This window comes from Vigna unguiculata, chromosome 8, assembly GCF_037176805.1.
Source record: "Vigna unguiculata cultivar grain cowpea cultivar isolate G323 ecotype 2 chromosome 8, ASM3717680v1, whole genome shotgun sequence".
NCBI lineage: Eukaryota > Viridiplantae > Streptophyta > Magnoliopsida > Fabales > Fabaceae > Vigna > Vigna unguiculata.
In genome coordinates this window covers 41020546-41040537 of record NC_140799.1, presented here as the reverse complement: position 1 = coordinate 41040537, position 19992 = coordinate 41020546, and the positions used below count along the sequence as shown (strand labels likewise).

The 19992-nt window shown below is 32.1% G+C and overlaps 2 protein-coding genes across 5 annotated transcripts; both read left to right on the top strand.

Moving 5' to 3' along the window:
* Positions 1–6396: 6396 nt before the first annotated feature.
* LOC114194073 (ABC transporter C family member 3-like) lies at positions 6397–12794 on the top strand. Its single transcript, XM_028084116.2, has 10 exons — positions 6397–9069; positions 9247–9333; positions 9416–10066; positions 10172–10336; positions 10519–10813; positions 10924–11138; positions 11353–11658; positions 11741–11804; positions 11889–12128; positions 12217–12794. Exons 1-10 carry the CDS (start codon positions 6697–6699, stop codon positions 12339–12341), a joined length of 4521 nt encoding a protein of 1506 aa, XP_027939917.2. The 5' UTR covers positions 6397–6696; the 3' UTR covers positions 12342–12794.
* A 2687-nt stretch (positions 12795–15481) lies between these two features.
* On the top strand, positions 15482–19115 carry LOC114193637 (receptor-like protein 9DC1). 4 transcript variants are annotated; one of them, XM_085665521.1, is made up of 3 exons: positions 15482–17431; positions 17553–17673; positions 17913–19115. In XM_085665521.1, exon 1 carries the CDS (start codon positions 15524–15526, stop codon positions 16544–16546), a length of 1023 nt encoding a protein of 340 aa, XP_085521647.1. In that variant the 5' UTR covers positions 15482–15523; the 3' UTR covers positions 16547–17431; positions 17553–17673; positions 17913–19115. The 4 variants fall into 4 exon arrangements, with proteins under 4 accessions (XP_085521647.1, XP_085521646.1, XP_085521645.1 ...); XM_085665520.1 differs by having other exon boundaries at positions 17550–17673; positions 17913–19114; XM_085665519.1 differs by having other exon boundaries at positions 17553–19115.
* Positions 19116–19992: the final 877 nt, after the last annotated feature.

Here is a 19992-nt window from a genome sequence, read left to right as displayed (position 1 = left end):
CTATTTTCTTAACTTTTTCTTTTTCAAGAACATATGATTTTCAAGATAAAACTTTCATTCCTTTTTCATTCACCGTCTTTTCTTTTTCTTCATTGTTTCTATTGCCTTAACAATGTCTTTATATTCTATTGTGAATGAGTATGATAAAGAGAAAAAAACTGAAAATAAATCTCCTACAAATAGAAAAATAAAACAACTTTTTTTTTTCATTTCTAACAATCTTGTTTCCATCGGCTTTTTGTCACATGCATTTCAACTAAACATTTTTCTTATGTTCCTTTTTCATCAATTCATCATTCTCATGTGATTCTATATTCAACGAAGCTTATATTCATGAAAATATTTATTATATTATTATCTTAAATTTTTAGATTAAAAATAATATTAAATATCTTATATGTGTAAGATTAATATTATGTATATAAAATCATAATTTTTTTTATTACTATCTATATAAAAAAATAACTCATTTCATCTATTCATTTATATTATCAATAGAACTCATAATGTAACGCCATGAAATAATGTTTCATTCAAAAATAAGAATATCAATCCATTTAAATTTTTGTATAAGTTATAAATGTTGTTAGCTTGAGACGGATTAGATATATAGAAGATATATTAGAAAATTTAATACAATTTTTTTATGAAATTTAAAATGTTAATTACATTATTTAGTATTACCTTCATAGTCTTAGAAATGATATGAAGTAAAATGAACGGAGAAAGTTTAACCATTACATCACTTGATTAAAGAGTACAAATAACAAAAAGTATATTTTTTAAAAATAGTAAATGAAAATAATTATACTTTCTTGAAAGTGGCTTTTCATTGTAATAAAAGAAGTGGTGGACACAAGCCCTTTGAAAGTGATATATAGAGACAGATCACAGTGTACTTTTTTCTGTGTTCTCTCGTCAATATTTATGGGAGCAAAAGTCAACCACAACCACTATAAGGAAGTGAAGGTCTCAAATAAATAATATAAATTTAACTAGAAAAAAAAAGTTGGAAATTGTGAAACGACTTTAAATTGAGATTTATGAAAAATAAATTAAGATGATATTTTTAAAATAATTAAAATATTTAAGAATTTAGAACCTTTAAAATATTGTGTTAAATAGCGATGAGTGGTCGCGGGAAAAAATTAGGGAGAAAGAATTTTGTTACATATTTATGATTTTACTTTAGTAATTTAAAATAGTTAAATATCTAATGTTTAGTGGTTGACTAACAATTTTATGGAGAAAAATAAAATGACAAGGATTTTTTTTTTCTTGGGACATGATTGTCTTCAGTGGATATTAGTGAAAATGAATACACTACGTCCGTAAGTGTGTTTACTTTTTTTGTTATTTTAGAAAAAATGTATTTAAATGAATTAAAAAATAATTATTTAAAGGATATAATTACAAATTAATTAATTTATTATAAATAATTGAATTTTTAAAAAAGTTATTAAAAAGTAAAATTGAAAAAAAAAACTGTATTATATGAATCTATAATAGTATAGATAGTATAATATTAAACATTAAACATTACTGATGTTTAACATATAAGATGTTTTATTGGAAAGTTGGATATTTTATATTGTACGTCAGTTTCTACGAGGTCACGAATAAAAAAATAAAATCGTAATCAATTTTGCAACTATTTCTACGCGGGTAAGGCGCTGTCAATATTTATTAAATAATAACATAAAGTTTTCAATGTGAAATTTTATTAGGTTATTTTAACTTTTATGAGTAAGTGGATTTTCATGGGTTTATCTCTTCAAATATAATAAATTAAATATCAGAATATATATATATATATATATATATATATATTAGTAAATTTAACTACATTTTAAGTCTTTAGCAAATTTAAATATCTATATTAAATTTTATTAATTTTTGAATATTCAAAATTTTTATATATTTTTTTGTTAAATTTTTACCATCTGATATTTTTTACTATTATGATTGTTACATTGTCCTGTGATGTTATTTTTTTATTTTCAGTTGTTAAGAAATATTAGATGTTAGGATTAGTACGAAGATGATATTGTGATTAATGTAAAATGAAATTATTTTTTGTTGTTCTAATTAAAAACTTGTTAGATGTATTTGTTGAAAAAAAATTTAAGGTTGGGTTAAAGTTCCACTTTAGATAAAATAAACAAAGTTAAATGTTATATGAGAATAAATATTTATAACATCATTATTTTAAAATTTTGGATAAAAGTAGTGTTAAATATCTTATATATGTCAAATTAATTTCATATACATAAAACCACAAGTTTTTAGTGACTATGAATATAACTCCTATATGAATATATATATATATATATATATATATATATATATATATATATATATATATATATATATATAAACCCAACAATATTAAAACTATCATATTTTTTTTATCTTAATGTCATTGCCTACCACTACGTTAATATTATCTTTGTCCCATTGATGAAATTGTTATTGTTGTTTAACATGTTTTTAGTGAAGATAATAAAATTCTCTCGTCATTTTATATTAATTATAGTACCATTTTATGTTAACACACCATAATATTTCTTAATAATGAAGATGTATAAATAACATGACTCCACAAAATAACACTTATGTCACTCAATTAATGAAAAAATAAATAATATAAAGTTAATTAAAAATATACCAAATTTAAATACTTCATAAACCAAAAAATTAATAAAATTAATTGAAAATACAAAAATGTACTAGAGATTTAAACTTGATTGAGCATTTTTAGTATAGTATGCTATAATTTTGTTATTTTACTTATAGACTTTTTTTAAATAGATAAAAAATTATATTAATATAATAAATAATTTTATATATATATATATAAAGTAAACTAGAATTTAAAATAAATGCATATAATTGTTTAAAAAATATATTTCTATAAAAATATAAACAGTTCCAGTTTTCATATGTACGAGACAACTCTATTATTTAATTAAGATCCCTGAGAAAACTTCTTCGTAAAACAAGTTGCAAGAAATGAAAAATTTAAGTATGCGTATTAATATATGATAGTAATAATCATCAATTTAAAATAAATAACATGTGATATAAATTGTTTATCATAAATCTACCGTATCATTTATATAAAAACATTTATTTATTAGAGATTTTAACTATAACCTATCTAAAACTATTTGTTAGTTCATAGTTTTATTGAACCAAATGTGTAACATCTCGTTTTCATAGTTTTTATATTATCAAACAAAACATTAAATTTTGATAATTCAGAAGCAGATGATAGTAATAGGCCAGTATAAAGTACAATACAGTCATCCTTAAAATAATTATACATATACTGTCTATACATACACCCTATACTAAGCAAAAGGGGTTACAAAACACCCAAAGCATTAAAGTAGAACAAAAGATGACAACTTTGCTGGAAACATCCGAACACCACTCAACTCCTGTCCAGGAGGGGTGTATCCTCACCTGCACATATATTTGCTCACGCCATTCAATAAGGACGATCATTGCAAAAATAGAAGACACACAAAACACACAACATACAAGAAGGGTAAGCTAACTTAATCAAGAATAAATCATGCAATTTGATAGTTAAGCATTAATCCAATTTGATCACACAATTATCAAAATCATCCAAATCACCACAACCATAACACAATATCACCATTCTAGACTCAATATCCGGATTATGTAAGTGACATTGGAGCTCTCGGTGGCTTGCACTTGTGATGGTTCCCAAACTCTGCAGAGTTTTAGGCACAAGGGGTATTCACCCAACCACTACCAAGGTAAGTCCCCTTCACGTCTATGACGGATCGGGTCCATAGACTAAGACCTCCTGCTACTCCTCCCGACATAATCCATTATACTCTATATGAATCTTAATGGTTATTAGGAGCGTCAGGATGCCACCAATACGAGTCCTCATGTCCTTACATTTACTAAAACCATCTTCCTTAGAATTTCCCTTGAAATCCTAACTCTGACACATTCTCATACAGACCAATTCCACACAATTTCATCACACTGACTATCATGCATAAGAATCACATACCAAACTAGCCATTATCACATCCATCCAAATGGTATAACTTCATTTAATCAAAAACAAGGAAGAAACTCAAATTCTGCAGTGAATCTCGCTCAAGCTAAAGGGTCTCGCCTAAGCTATAGAGTTGTCTCGCTTAGGCGAGTCACTCTCGTTTGGGCGAGATTCCAAACAGAGAGTACCCCAAAATCTGAGCGAATTCTTGCTCAGGCTAAACTGTCTCGCCTAGACGAGATCAACTCTCGCTCAGGCGAAACCAGCTCGCCTAGGCGAGACCTCGCGCAGTATCAGGGGTGAGCTTCTAATATTTTCGCTCAGGCGAGAGCTGCTCGCCTGGGCAAAACCATCAGGATTTTCAATTTGTTTCACATGCAGACCACACAGTTCATGCCACAATCAAAATTTACCACACTCAATCGATCATACACATCAAATAACATATAATTCATGCAATTCTACCCATAACCAAAGATTCCTTTACGAAATTAGAGTGAGAGGTTAGCTTCCCTTACGTATTTTTGGTGAATACTTTGAATGAAGGCAACTTTAGAGAGGAGAAGCAGAATTCCTTAGCTTAACCTAGAGAATTCATCATCCAACCACATGGAAAGGATGAACACTTGATTAAACTCTGAATGGAAGCAGAAATTTCGAGTTGAATTTCGAAATTGAACCTCAAAACGTAAGGAAAGACTTACCTAGAGGAAGGGAGACTAAGAGTGGAGGCAGCAGGGGGCTCAGTTATGGTTATTTTCCCAAAACCTGATCATGAACAAAAAGGCTGTGAGATGATAGCAAAATTGAGAGAAGGAAGGATGGGGAGAGAGTTGGATTGCAGAGAAACTGTGTGAGAGAGAGAGAAGGGGTGTTGGGTTTCTGTTTAAGGGAAGAAACTGAAAAATAAGAGTATTACAAAATGAATGTTTATTTTTCGTGGTACATAGTACTTCTCTTTTATAACACATTATTAACTCAATAAAGAAATTAAATAATAGGTGAATTGGTTAATTTTGATAGATTAGTTAAAAAATAATAACTTGCTTATTTTACTCTTAATAATAAACATATACTATTTCTGTAAGAATTAAAAACATTATTTTTTATAATAATTAAACGTACTCTTAAATATATTAGGTGATACAAGCAAAATAAAAATACATTAATTATAATTATTTCTCAAGTTATATCTCTCCTTTCTAAAAATATATTCCAAATAAATACCGAAGAACAAGTTGTAGAATAAGAATAATAATGTATTTAAAAAAAAGAAGTTTGTAGGACAAAATTAACTAATAAAATAATTGATTGATGACAAAAATAGGTTGTAGGTATTGATTAAGAGTGTTTAGTAGACAAGGTAATAAACCAGGGACAGATAAAAAATGACAGAAAAGGAGATCACATCAATTTTATGATACAGATCAAATTTGTGTTTTTAAACAAATTTTTTGATTACGTAATTATAATTTTAGATTCTTTTAAATAAATAAAATTTTATTAAATTTTTTTATTATTTGTATTTACATTTTAAATTTATATATACTTTTTATTTAGACAAACTACTTGACTTTTTAAATATATATTATTTAGACAAACTATTTTATTTAAATCAATTAAATTTGACAAAGGTTAATGAAATTTAAGTTTTTTAGTTTTTAAAAATTTGAATTCTTTAATTTTTCAATCTAAATTATTGTTAACATTAAACTTTATTAAGACTTTAATTATTTATAATTTTCACACATCATCATCGAATAAAACATTTATTATTTTAATTGAAATGTTAAATCTTTCTTAATATAGAGCATAAAAAAATAAAAGATAATCAACAGATTTAAAAATAGTATCATGATTAATTACTTTTATAAAATTGAAATAAGTAACAATAAATAAAAAATAAAAAATACTAATAGAATATATTAAAATATAAGAAATGGTCACGAAAGAAAATTAAACAAATAAAATAACTACTTAAAAATATTTCCTATATACACTTTTATATTACTCAAGCTAACTTATAAATAAATTATCAAATAGTTTATCATGAAATGTTACAATAAAATACTTAGACCTGACAATTAAATTCAAATACTTAAAAGATAAAAAACAAGTGTATGACACAGCAATTCAATTCCATGGATTCCGCAAGATCTTTTCTAACTCTAACTGCAGATCTGCACTTGAATCCAGTACTTTTTGATTCATATAATTACTGTATCACTCACACATATTAAGACCGTTCTCTGTCATCCACAATTTTGAACTTAAACAACCCTAACACACTCTCTCCATTCGCATATAGTGTGTGCCTCATTCAACTCCGATTTTTTTTTCAAAGCTCCGTCTTTTTTCCTGGAAAACTCCACCCTTTTGTCTCTTATACCATTTCTTCAATTCCTCAGTCTACCAAACGTGAGTCTTGGCCACCAAGTTACCACCTTTCCAAGGAACTCAGTTTTCTTTTGACTCATTCTCTCTCCTTTTTGACATCGCTTTTCTGCAAACAGTTTTCTACTCTATATAGACCTCAAATACTTCATCTTCTGCACCATCTGACACTGTCCCATTTCTTCCAAGCAAACACCCAATTTTCGAGTTCAGCAAAATACAGCAAATTTTGTTTTTCATTGTTCATTCTAACAGCCATGTTGTCGCTTTTCTCGTCCCTTTCCCATATACACCTTTCCAACGATGTTCTCCTTCAACCCGTTTTCCTTCACGGCTTATCCGGCTTCCTCCACCTTCTGTTGCTCGTCGCGGTTCCACTGTCATTTGTTTGGAAGAAATTCACGACACGTGTCAGGGATGAGTCTAAGGAGAAGCACGACAACACCCTCTTCAAAACGACTGTGTTTTGTGCTCTCGGTGTTTCTGTTTTCAGTTTTCTCCTCTGTTTGTTTAATTACTTCTATTGGTACTCCAGTGGCTGGTCTGAAGAAGAGCTCGTGACCCTTTTGGATTTGGTGCTCAGAACAGTTGCGTGGGGAGTTATTTGTGTCTGCTTGAACAATGGGTTCTTCAGTTCTGGCGAAAGAAGGTTCTCATTCCTCTTCAAAGCTTGGTGCGTCTTGTACCTCTTTGTTTCTTGCTATTGCTCTGTGGTGGACATTGTTGTTATATCAGAGAGACGCGTTGCTTTGCCAGCTCAGTACTTGGTTTCTGATGTGGTTTCCACTTGTGTTGGTTTGTTATTCTGTTACGTGGGGTATTTTGTGAACAACAAAGGCCAGGTTCCTGAAAAAGAAAACAACGGTATTCAGGAACCTCTTTTGAATGGTGGAACCAATGACGGTGATGTCTTGAGATCGAATGAGACCAAGGGTGGAGACACTGTTACCCCTTTCTCTTATGCTGGCATTTTGAGCCTTCTTACCTTCACTTGGGTGGGTCCTCTTATAGCTGTTGGTTCTAAGAAGGCCCTGGACCTTGAGGATGTTCCTCAACTAGACAGCAGAGACAGTATTGTTGGTGCTTTTCCAAGTTTCAGAGATAATCTAGAGGCTGATTGTGGCACGATAAATAATCTCACCACACTTAAGTTGGTGAAGGCGTTAGTGGTGTCAGCGTGGAAGGAGATTCTTTTCACAGGTTTTCTTGTAACGACAAACACTTTGGCTTCTTATGTTGGTCCTTATCTTATTGACAGTTTTGTTCAGTATCTTGATGGACGACGGCTATATGAAAACCAGGGCTATGTTTTGGTTTGTGCGTTTTTCCTTGCAAAGATTGTAGAGTCTCTGTCCCAAAGGCATTGGTTCTTTAGGTTGCAGCAAATTGGACTTCGAATTCGTGCTCTGCTTGTCACAATGATCTATAACAAGGCTCTGACCCTTTCTTGTCAGTCAAAGCAGGGTCAGACTTCTGGAGAAATAATCAATATCATGACTGTTGATGCTGAAAGAGTTGGTGTCTTCAGTTGGTACATGCATGATTTGTGGATGGTGGCTTTGCAAGTTACATTGGCCTTGTTGATTTTGTATAAAAATCTTGGGCTGGCTTCACTTGCTGCTTTTGCTGCAACTATCGTTGTTATGCTGGCAAATGTTCCCTTGGGATCATTGCAAGAGAAATTTCAAAAGAAATTGATGGAGTTGAAAGATACAAGAATGAAGGCCACGTCCGAGATTTTAAGGAATATGAAGATTCTAAAACTACAAGGATGGGAAATGAAGTTTCTATCAAAAATAACTGAGCTCAGGAAAACTGAGCAGGGCTGGTTAAAAAAGTTTGTCTATACTGCAGCCATGACCACGTTTGTGTTTTGGGGTGCCCCCACATTTGTAGCTGTGGTTACTTTTGGTACTTGTATGATTGTAGGGATTCCCCTCGAGTCAGGGAAGATATTGTCTGCACTTGCAACATTCCGGATTCTTCAAGAGCCCATTTATAACCTTCCGGATACAATTTCGATGATAGCACAAACTAAAGTGTCTCTTGATAGGATTGCATCATTCCTTCGTCTGGATGACTTACCCTCTGATGTTGTAGAGAAGCTTCCCCCTGGTAGTTCTGATACAGCAATTGAGGTAGTTGATGGAAACTTTTCTTGGGAATTATCTTCCCCCAACCCAACATTGCAAGATATAAACCTTAAAGTTTCTAAAGGGATGAGGGTTGCAGTTTGTGGTACTGTTGGAGCAGGCAAATCTACTTTACTTTCTTGTGTATTGGGAGAAGTACCTAAGATATCAGGCATCCTTAAGGTTTGTGGAACAAAGGCCTATGTTGCTCAATCTCCATGGATACAAAGTGGCAAGATTGAGGATAATATATTGTTTGGTAAACAAATGGATAGGGAAAAGTACGAGAATGTACTTGAAGCGTGTTCCCTGAAAAAGGATCTGGAGATTTTGTCATTTGGTGATCAGACAGTCATTGGAGAGCGTGGAATAAATTTGAGTGGAGGACAAAAACAAAGAATACAAATTGCACGTGCACTTTACCAAGATGCTGATATATATCTACTTGATGATCCTTTTAGTGCAGTGGATGCTCACACGGGCTCTCACCTGTTTAAGGTAACTTAGTTTCATCATTTTGTTTATTATGTGTAATATAGCCCGAGCTACTATATTTTCACACTGCAAAGTATAAATAATCCTTGATATTTAACTTTTTGAAATTTTGTTCCGCCAACAAAATGACTATTGTATTATTATGCAAGTTAGTGAACCTTTCTATTTTCTCTATGGTAGGAGTGCTTGTTGGGCCTTTTAAGTTCAAAGACAGTGATTTATGTCACGCATCAAGTAGAGTTCTTACCTGCTGCTGATCTTATATTGGTGAGTAGTTCTCATGATTTAACTGTTAATAGTGTAGAGATAGCTTTTTTGTTTCTTTAATCTGTCGTGTTATCCATGCTAGGTCATGAAAAACGGGAAAATTACTCAATGTGGAAAGTATGCTGATCTGCTTAATAGTGGAGCTGATTTTATGGAACTTGTTGGTGCACACAAAAAAGCTTTGTCTACTCTAGATTCATTAGATGGAGCAGCAGTATCTAATGAAATAAGCACCTTGGAACAAGATTTAGATGTCTCTGGCACGCATGGTTATAAAGAGGAGGCAAACAAAGATGAACAAAATGGTGAAACAGAGAACAAAAGTGATGAACCTAAAGGCCAACTTGTTCAGGAAGAAGAAAGGGAGAAAGGTAAAGTTGAGTTTTCAGTATATTGGAAATGTATCACGACAGCATATGGAGGAGCTCTTGTGCCATTCATATTGTTGGCTCAGATTCTTTTTCAAGGTCTTCAAATCGGAAGCAATTATTGGATGGCTTGGGCGACTCCCATCTCAACAGATGTTGAACCACCTGTTGATGGAACAACTCTTATTGGGGTTTATGTTAGTTTGGCCATTGGAAGTTCTTTCTGCATCCTTGCCAGGGCAATGCTTCTTGTTACAGCTGGTTATAAGACAGCTACTATTCTCTTCAATAAAATGCACTATTGTATTTTCCGTGCTCCAATGTCATTTTTCGATTCCACTCCAAGTGGACGAATCCTTAATAGAGTATGTATACCTCATTTTTTTTTTTCCATTTTTCTCATGATTTTTAAAGATAAGAATTGTGTGTATAATACTGTGTCACTTGTCCTATGTAATGTTCTCTTGCAGGCTTCTACAGATCAGAGTGCATTGGATACAGACATTCCTTATCAAATTGCATCATTTGCCTTCATTATGATCCAACTTTTTGGAATTATAGCAGTGATGTCTCAGGCTGCATGGCAAGTTTTCCTTGTCTTTATTCCTGTAGTCACAGTGAGCATCTGGTATCAGGTATTAATCTGAGCCTGTAGACTTTGATAATAAAAGGTGGCATATATTTCTTGCACTGTTTCGTTTTTTTCGATGATAGTTTGCCTGCAAAGATTACGTACCAAGTTTATTTTTCAGAATTTGCTCCATTATACAATATTTTATGATGATTGCTAAGATCTTACAAATTTGAAATTCTGCAGCAATATTATATTCCATCAGCTCGAGAACTGTCACGTTTAGTTGGAGTCTGCAAAGCACCAATCATTCAACACTTTTCTGAAACAATTTCTGGTACTTCAACAATTAGAAGCTTTGATCAGCAATCGAGATTTCAGGAAACAAATATGAAACTGAGTGATGGGTATTCTCGGCCAAAGTTCAACATTGCTGGTGCCATGGAATGGTTGTGCTTCCGCTTAGACATGTTGTCTCTTATCACTTTTGTCTTTTCCTTAATATTTTTAATATCTATTCCAGTGGGATTGATAGATCCAGGTGTGTTATTCCAATCTGGTAACTCGTTACAAATCAAAACTTACTCTGCTACTGTAATATGGAACTGAACATAATTTTTTCCGTTTTATGCTATTTATGTGATTTTGAAGGCCTTGCTGGTTTAGCGGTTACGTATGGACTAAATTTGAACGAGATACAAGCTTGGATGATATGGAATCTCTGCAATATGGAGAATAAAATTATATCAGTGGAAAGAATACTTCAGTATACTTGTATTCCTAGTGAGCCTCCCCTTGTTATAGATGAAAATCGGCCAGATCCTTCTTGGCCCTCAAATGGCGAGGTTGATATACAAGATTTGCAGGTAGTTTGAGCTATTATATATTTCTGCTTCTGTACTTCTTTTCTATTTCATTTTGTGGTCCTTTGATTCATGAAAGTCATTCCACAGTTTTCTTTTATTAAATGGTTAGAAGTTAGCTTCTGAAACAAAAAGAATCATGCCAACATATTTCATAACATAAACTGTACTTGGTGTTCTGTGCTATGTTTAAAGTGACGTTTTGCCCATTGTGAAGGTTCGCTATGCTCCACATCTTCCACTTGTGTTGTGTGGCCTTACGTGCAAATTTCATGGAGGAATGAAAACTGGCATTGTTGGGAGAACAGGAAGTGGTAAATCCACTCTCATACAAACGCTTTTCCGAGTTGTTGAGCCTGCTGCAGGGCAAATTATGATCGACAACATCAACATCTCTTCGATTGGACTTCATGATTTGAGGTCTAGACTAAGCATTATTCCTCAGGATCCTACCATGTTTGAAGGGACAATAAGAAATAATCTGGACCCTCTTGAAGAATACACTGATGATCAAATTTGGGAGGTGGGTTGGTATAAAAGATTATACTTGTAAGCGTTCTTCACAATTTGTATTGTGCTCACTCGTTGACATTCTGTTGAAACAGGCCTTGGATAAATGTCAACTTGGAGACGAAGTTAGAAAGAAAGAAGGAAAGCTTGACTCCAAAGGTTTGTCTTGAAACCTTCTTGAAAATAAATGTAATAATAAATCTAATATGAAACTTATTGCTAACATTGAAGTTGATGGTGTAGTTAGTGAGAATGGTGAGAATTGGAGTATGGGTCAGAGACAGTTGGTCTGCCTTGGTAGGGTACTGCTTAAGAAAAGCAAGGTTTTGGTTCTTGATGAAGCCACTGCATCAGTCGATACAGTTACGGATAATTTGATTCAGCAAACTCTTAGGCAACATTTTGCTGATTCCACAGTTATTACCATTGCACACAGAATAACTTCAGTTCTTGACAGTGATATGGTTCTGCTTCTTAGTCAAGGTTAAAAGATGCTCACATTCTTCATATAGCATTGATATTCTCTGCACCTTGATGTTTCATTTTCTGATTTGGCTAGACATTGGTGCAGGACTCATTGAGGAGTATGACTCCCCAACAAGGTTGCTGGAGAACAAGTCATCATCTTTTGCTCAACTTGTTGCTGAGTATACCATGAGGTCCAAGTCCAGTTTTGAGAAATCCGATGATAACTGATAGAAATTGAAACAGAAAAAGATTCTAGATAATGATGAAAATGTGGAGGGTTACATGAATTCTGATTTTTGTATGGAAAATGTACCTGACTGGTACTTCCACGCAACAAATAGAATGATGCATATCAAGTTACAATCGGATTCTAAATGCGTCGTATAAATCGATCTTAGCATGGTATTTGGAAATGGTGAAGTAAGCTCTTATGTTACATTATTTTGCTGAAGTCACGTTTTGAATCTGTATACACAGCCATAAGATGTTTTGATCTTTGGATCAAGAATCATTTTAATACATAAGTACAAAAGTTTTTGGATAAGTAATTTCAATGCAAATCTAACACTGTAAGTGCAGTGTAATGACTGTACATTGAATTGGATGTATTATCCTTTATTACGTTTTTCATTTTCTTTAGTTTTCTTGATATCTACTAAATCTACTCTTAAACTTGTGCCACATCCATTTTTACGTTATTTGGTTTCTTATTTTTGGTATTTTGTAATTGGGAAGTGCGATATAGCGCCAACATCGTGCCACTGTAATATCCGAATAATGACGGGAAGAAGCAGGGAGGAGTTATAGAAAAAATGGGAAAATTAATTCCAGACTAAAGAAAAGTTATAGACTCCAACGCTTGATAAGAAATAAAGTAATTCGATGCTTTAGTTGATAATTTATTGATTTTCCACTTTGAAATAGGGCAATTGAAGATAAGAGGTGTTTTTAATGGCCATGATCATGATTTGTATCTGCATATAAATAATTAAGAATTAAGTAAAATTAATATTATCTGTTAAATGGTATTAAAAACAACTCATCTGCAATAGACAATCCCAGTATGGTAAAGATATACAAAACATATATGTTTTAAGACGAAAAGTCAAAAGAAAAAGTCCAATTTTTTAGGGAATTTACTTTCAGGTCAATTCCACCAGTGGTGCTAAGAACAGCTTTAATACTCCCTCTGTTAGTTTCTAATTATTAAAATTTAAAGATTTTTGTTTTCGTTTAACTACTATTTCTAAATTTCTACTGAATATTCTTACTTCTTTTTTCACTTGTATCAATATTTTTATTTATTTGTAATTAATATATGCACGTATGTGTATTTGGTGATATGCAAAAATGGTAAATAAAAAAATGTCTGAATTATTTCACAAAGATAAAAAATTATTGTATTTCTTGATTTTGGTATTTTGTAATTGGAAAGTATGACATAGCGCCGACATCATATCATTGTAATATCGGAATATGATGGGAAGAACAAGGGTCGTGCAAGGGCCGACGACAAAGTTTGGAAGACCTAAAACAAACTTAAAAGATGAAATCTTTTAATGAAGACTTTTTTTATGAAAAATTATTTATTAAATTGTCATAATTAATTTTATTTAACATTTCTTTTTCACATATAATAGGGCTAATTCGTTTAATATTTATTGAGACATTAAGTTTTGATTCCTTTCGGCTAAAGAAACTAATATGATACTGAGATTGTTGACATTATTCTATAAGTTATATATGCATTTGGAAAAGAATTTATTCTTTTATATAATTAAGAATGTGAATTAGTTTATCATTTAACAAACCTATAATTCTCTTTAAAATATTTATTTCTGAAAATAAATTGAATCCATCAATATCCAACAAATTATTATGTTTTAAAGATTTTTCAAAAATGCACAATCTAATGAGTTTAATTTTTTAACACTAAATAAAAAACTAAAAATATTTCATATATTTTAAAATTTTCAAATATACTTTGAAGTGTGGTAACTACTTTATCTATGATATATAAAAAGTAATCAATTCTAAATGATTCTTGAAGAAATTGAACAATTTCATTTTCAACTCATAGTAAGTTTTTCTTTCTATAAACTTATCTTTCTACATAAAACTCAACTTTGAATTATACTCTAATTAATTTATAATCCATCAAAAGGCTACACCATAATATAATTAACAGTTTTATAGAAAAAAAAATCCAATTCCTGTTAAGATATATGCAAAAAAAAAAAACTCTGAAAACTCGTAAATGAAAAAGTACCAACAAACAAAATTGGACAAAAGAAACACATTTTTAATTATAATACAAATCCAAAACAAAATAAAAGTAAAAACACCACAAGTAGAAAGAAAAAATATACTAATCACATATGAGAATGAAAAAATTAGTTCAGACGGACAAAATGAGAATCAAAACCTTAAAAAAAACTCTTAAAAGAAAATAAAAAAGTAAGGAAAGATTAATTACATGGAGATAAAAGAAGAAATAGAGAATTAAATTGAACAAAAAAATTAAAGTAGAAGACTAAATTAAAAACAACTATTACCATTGTCATGATTGTAAGCTCTCACGTGACACGATGGTAAAATAACATGTGGCAATCCCACTAAGATAAACATACAAAACATATGCTTTAAGATGAAAAATCAAAAGAAAAAGACCAATTTTTAAGGGCATTTGCTTTCAGGTCAATTCCACCGGTGGTGCTTAGAAGAGCTTCAATAGTCCCTCTGTTTCTTTCTAAATATTAAAATTTTAAGATTTTTGTTTTCGTTTAACTATTATTTCTAAATTTCTACTGAATATTTTTACTTATTTTTTCTCACTTGTATCAATACTTTTATTTACTTGTAATTAATTTATATGAAGTTATGTGATTTGGTGATATGTAAAAATGATAAATAAAAAAATCTCTGAATTATTAAGATAAGAAATTATTGTATTTGTTAGTTCCTATAATTTTCTTTTTTTTTTAAGAAAAGATAAAAACAGAAGAGGAGGTGACGTTTTAGACGAGTAGAAACAAAAATGTTCGTTTAACTTAATAATTGCAGAAATAAAAAGCCTAAATTAAATTTCATCAATGAATAATAACAGATCATATCTGTGTCGTCTTTGACCGACAATGACTTCCAAGTCAATACGAGTAACAGTATACGTAATGGATGGGGTGGAAATTTCATAGTATGGGTCAGACATAATAATTAAAGATACACAAACTCTAAATTTCTCAGACCTTTCACGTGCCCAGTGGCGGACAATAGAATGAACCGGGGTGACGTGGACCACAGTCTCAACTTTTGAATTTTGCTATAAATATTCATTTTTAATTTCTTGTCTCTCAAAGTATTTCCCTACATTCTAAGTCTGTGCGACCAGTGTCGAGTGCAGAGAAGTTAGAATGAAATCATCCATGGGGATGGGGTGGTTGTTTCCTGTGTTGCTGCTCTTTCATTTTTCATTCTCCCATTCCTTGTGTCACCCCCATGACTACCTTGCATTGCTTCACTTCAAGGCCTCCTTAACCATTAGTATTACGTATAGATATTGTGATGAGGTTTATCCAGGCATTAGAACATGGGGAAATGGAACAGATTGCTGTTCATGGTCTGGAGTGACCTGTCACCCCATTTCTGGTCATGTCATTGCCTTAGACCTTCCATGCGCTGGGCTTCAAGGTCAAATCACTGCAAACAGTACCCTTTTCAGTCTTTCTCATATGCAATCACTCAACCTTGCTTTCAACGACTTCTTCACCTCTCAGATTCCATCCACCATAGGTGAGCTTGTGAGCCTCACACACCTCAACTTGTCTTCTTCAAACTTTCAAGGTGAAATTCCTTCCCAAATCTCACATCTTTCCAAATTACAATCACTTGATCTCTCTGATGAGTTTGGGTTAAAGTGGGAAGAAGGCACATGGAAGAGGATGCTTCAAAATGCAACCGGTTTAAGGGTGCTAGTTTTGGATTGGACAGATTTGTCATCAACTTCAATGAGGTCACTCAATCTGTCTTCCTCTTTGATCACTATAAGTGTTAGAGGAACTGGGTTAAAGGGAAAGTTGACAGATGGCATTCTTTGTTTGCCAAATCTGCAACACCTATATCTATCACGTAATTTTGACCTTCATGGCCAACTTCCGGATCTGAGTTGTACTTCAGATTCTCTCAATGTCTTAGAAATATCTAATTGTGAACTCTTTGGGCCAATCCCTCCTTCTTTCTCTAACCTCACACATCTTACTTCATTGGACCTCTCAATCAACAACATCAACGGTTCAATTCCACCCTCTCTCTTAACCCTTCCACGTCTAAATTATCTGCTTCTCAATAATAATTATCTCGGTGGTCAAATACCAAATGTGTTTCATAAGTCAAACAAATTTGAAAAATTGGATTTGAGTAGTAACAAATTCATCTAATTCTTTTTGGTCACTAACTTGAACCATATCTCTTTCTATAGCATCCTCCATGCGCCACAACACTTCCAATTGCTTCATCTTAGATCTGCAAAGTATCTGCTTCTGCATAATCATGCATCTTCAACAGTAAACACACAGTTTCTGCATTTTGATGCAATGGCTAGGTTCATAATCTAGTGCTAGCTACGTGCCTAGGTCCATAATAATTGTCATTTCAGTAAAATCATGTTAACCATATATAACCTGAAACCAGTAGAGATATCCCTACCCTGCCATCCCATTTCTTTCCATTGATCAGAAATCAAGTTTTGAAGTTCCTCTCTAGGAAATGAAGCAGACCATAATCTCATTCTAACACATTTAATTGTACACCGAAATAAAACAATAACACAATCCCATTCTGCTAACACATTCAATTAAAGCAACAGCGGACGCTCGACAGTAAATGATTGCAACAGATGAACCAAAATATCACACGAATGATACCCAGTTTCGTCTCCAATGAAGCTGATTAAGAGAAAAAGAAGACGCGCTGTTTGGTAGAGACTGTTGCTGGAAGCTCCTCGTTGTTAGGAGGAAGATGCTGCCAAACGAAACGCGTGTTCATGGTTTAACAACAAATGGAGTGTAAAAAATTGTAGCGATTTCAATAATTGAGAGGATTTTTTTATTTTTAACAGTTTAGTATAACCGCTACAAATACACAGCTTATAAAAATCATACTTTTTGTAGTGCAGTTAGAGGAGAGTTTTAACTTCCGATTGCATAATTGGGTTTTTTTATAGTTCTATGCATGGAGTTTTGATTTTGAATTGGTGGGCGTTGTTGCTCTGTTATCACTGATAAGGTTTTCTTTTGGAAGACATAGTGGACATTTGATGAGTGGTAAGATCATCTCTTTCACTCCAAAAGCTTAAAATAATAGTTTGATGGGTCTTTCTATTTGTATATTTTGTCATTATTTTATTATTTTTACTCAATTTGGGGCTTGAATTCCTAACAGCAGTGTTAGTTTGAGTGAGAGAAACGCTGTTTCCGAAACCAATTTGAAGTTTATACATGAATTGCTGAAGAGGGGAATCATTCTAGCTGCAGGGATTTCAATCACCACACTTCGGCCCAGGAAGGTATCTTGTATACTTTATCCTCCTTTTCTGAATGATACTTTTTTTGGTTCTATGAAAGCTATGCCTAGTAAAGAAGAACTCATTAGTTATCCCTTATTATTGGCACAACGTATTCTCTTTTCTTTTCTTTTGCCTTATTATTGAAAACATCAAATATTTTTCGTAATGTTGTTCTGTGAATGATATGTTATGTCTTATCAATTTCGTCTTTTCCTTAATATTTTTGGTATCTATTCCAGTGGGATTCATAGATCCAGGTGTGTTGTTCCAATCAGGTAACTCGTTACAAATCAAAACTCTGCTAATGTAATATGGAACTGAACATAATTTCTTCCCTTTCATGCTATTTATGCGATTTTGAAGGCCTTGCTGGTTTGGCGGTTAGGTATGGACTAACTTTGAACGAGAAACAAGATCTGCAGTTAGTTGAGCTGTTATATTGCGCTCTTCGCAATTTGTATTGCTAGAGAACAAGTCATCATCTTTTGCTCAGCTTGTTGCTGAGTATACCATGAACTCCAAGTGCAGTTTTGAGAAATCCATGATCACTAATAGACATTGAAACGCAGAAAAAGTTTCTAGATAATGATGAAAATGTGGAGGATTACATGAATTGTGATTTTTGAATAGAAAATGTACCTGACTGGTAAATGATGCATATCAAGTTACAAACGGATTCTAAATGCATCATATAATTGATGTAAGCATGATATTTGGTATTGCTGAAATCATATCTGGAATCTGTATGCACAACCATAAGATGTTTTGATCATTGGATCAAGAATCATTTTAATACATAAATACGAATGTTTTTAGACAAGTAATTTCAATGAAAATCCAACCCTGCAAGTACACTGTAATGACTGTACATTGAATTGGATGTATTATCCTTTATTACGTTTTTCATTTTCTTTGGTTTTCTTGATATCTACAAAATCTTCCCCCAAACCTGTGCCACCACACCCATTTTTATGTTATTTTGTTCCTTATTTTTGGTATTTTGTAATAGGGAAGTGTGATATAGTGCCAACACCATGCCATAGTAATATCTTTTAATGATGGGAAGAAGCAGTGAGGAGTTACAGAAAAAATGGGAAAATTAATTCCAGACTTAATTTTCCACCCCAAAAAGGAATAAAAGTAGACAACAGGGATGGGTTGAAAGAAAAACAGAGGAAAGACTCTGTAAGATTAATAACTCCATGAACAGAATTTTTGTTGTTTTGATTGATCAGGAAGTAACAGAATGGAAGAAAAGTCTTTCTTCTTAACCCCCTAAACCTCATAAGTTTTGGCATTTAATAGAAACTTTTCTTTTCTTTCCTTTTCACATTTGTTTCCTTGTTTATGAATGTACATGATCTCATGTAGACTATGAGAACTTTTTATCAAGGATCATCCAATTACTGTGTAAAATGAAAAGTTAATCAATGTAAACCTTTGAATCATGCCATAATATTGTGATGAACATTCATACCAGTATTAAGATAAATTGGGCATTTCTAAGTATTTAATCTAAAATGCTTGATAAGAAATAATGTAATGTTATGCTTTTGTTGATCATTTATTGATTTTCCACTATGAAGTAGGACAATTGAAGATAAGAGATGTTTTTTAATGGTCATGACCATGAATTGTATCTACATAGATAATAAAGAATTAAGTAAAATTAATGTTAGCTGTTAAATGGTATTAAAAACAACTCATCTCCAGTGGACACTCGCACTAAGGTAAAGATACAAAACATATGTTTTAAGATGAAAAAAATCAAAAGAAGAAGTCCAATTTTAAGGGCATTAGCTTTCAGGTCAATTTTCTTTTCCTTGTCTTAATTGTGGTGAATGTAGTATTACAAAGTATATAAATCTACGAAGTCCAGTTTTGAGAAATCCGATGATCATTGATCGAAATTGAAATAGAAAAGTTTCTAGGTAATGATGAAAATCTGGAGGATTAGATGAACTGTAATCTTTTTGTGGAAAATGTACCTGACAGGTACTTCCACGCAACAAATAGCATGATGCATACCAAGTTTCAAGCGGATTCTAAATGCATCATATAGTTTGATGTGAGCATGTTATTTGGTGGTGTAGTAAGCTTTTATGTTACACTATTTGACTATAATCATATCTGAAATCTGTATACACAACCATAAGGTATTTTGATCATTGGATCAAGAATCATTGTAATACAAAAAATACGAAAGTTTTTAGACAAGTAATTTCAATACAAACGTAGCCCTGTAAGTGTAGTGTTATGACTGTACATTGAATTGGATGTATTATCCTTTCTTACATCTTTTATTTTTTGTTTTTTGTT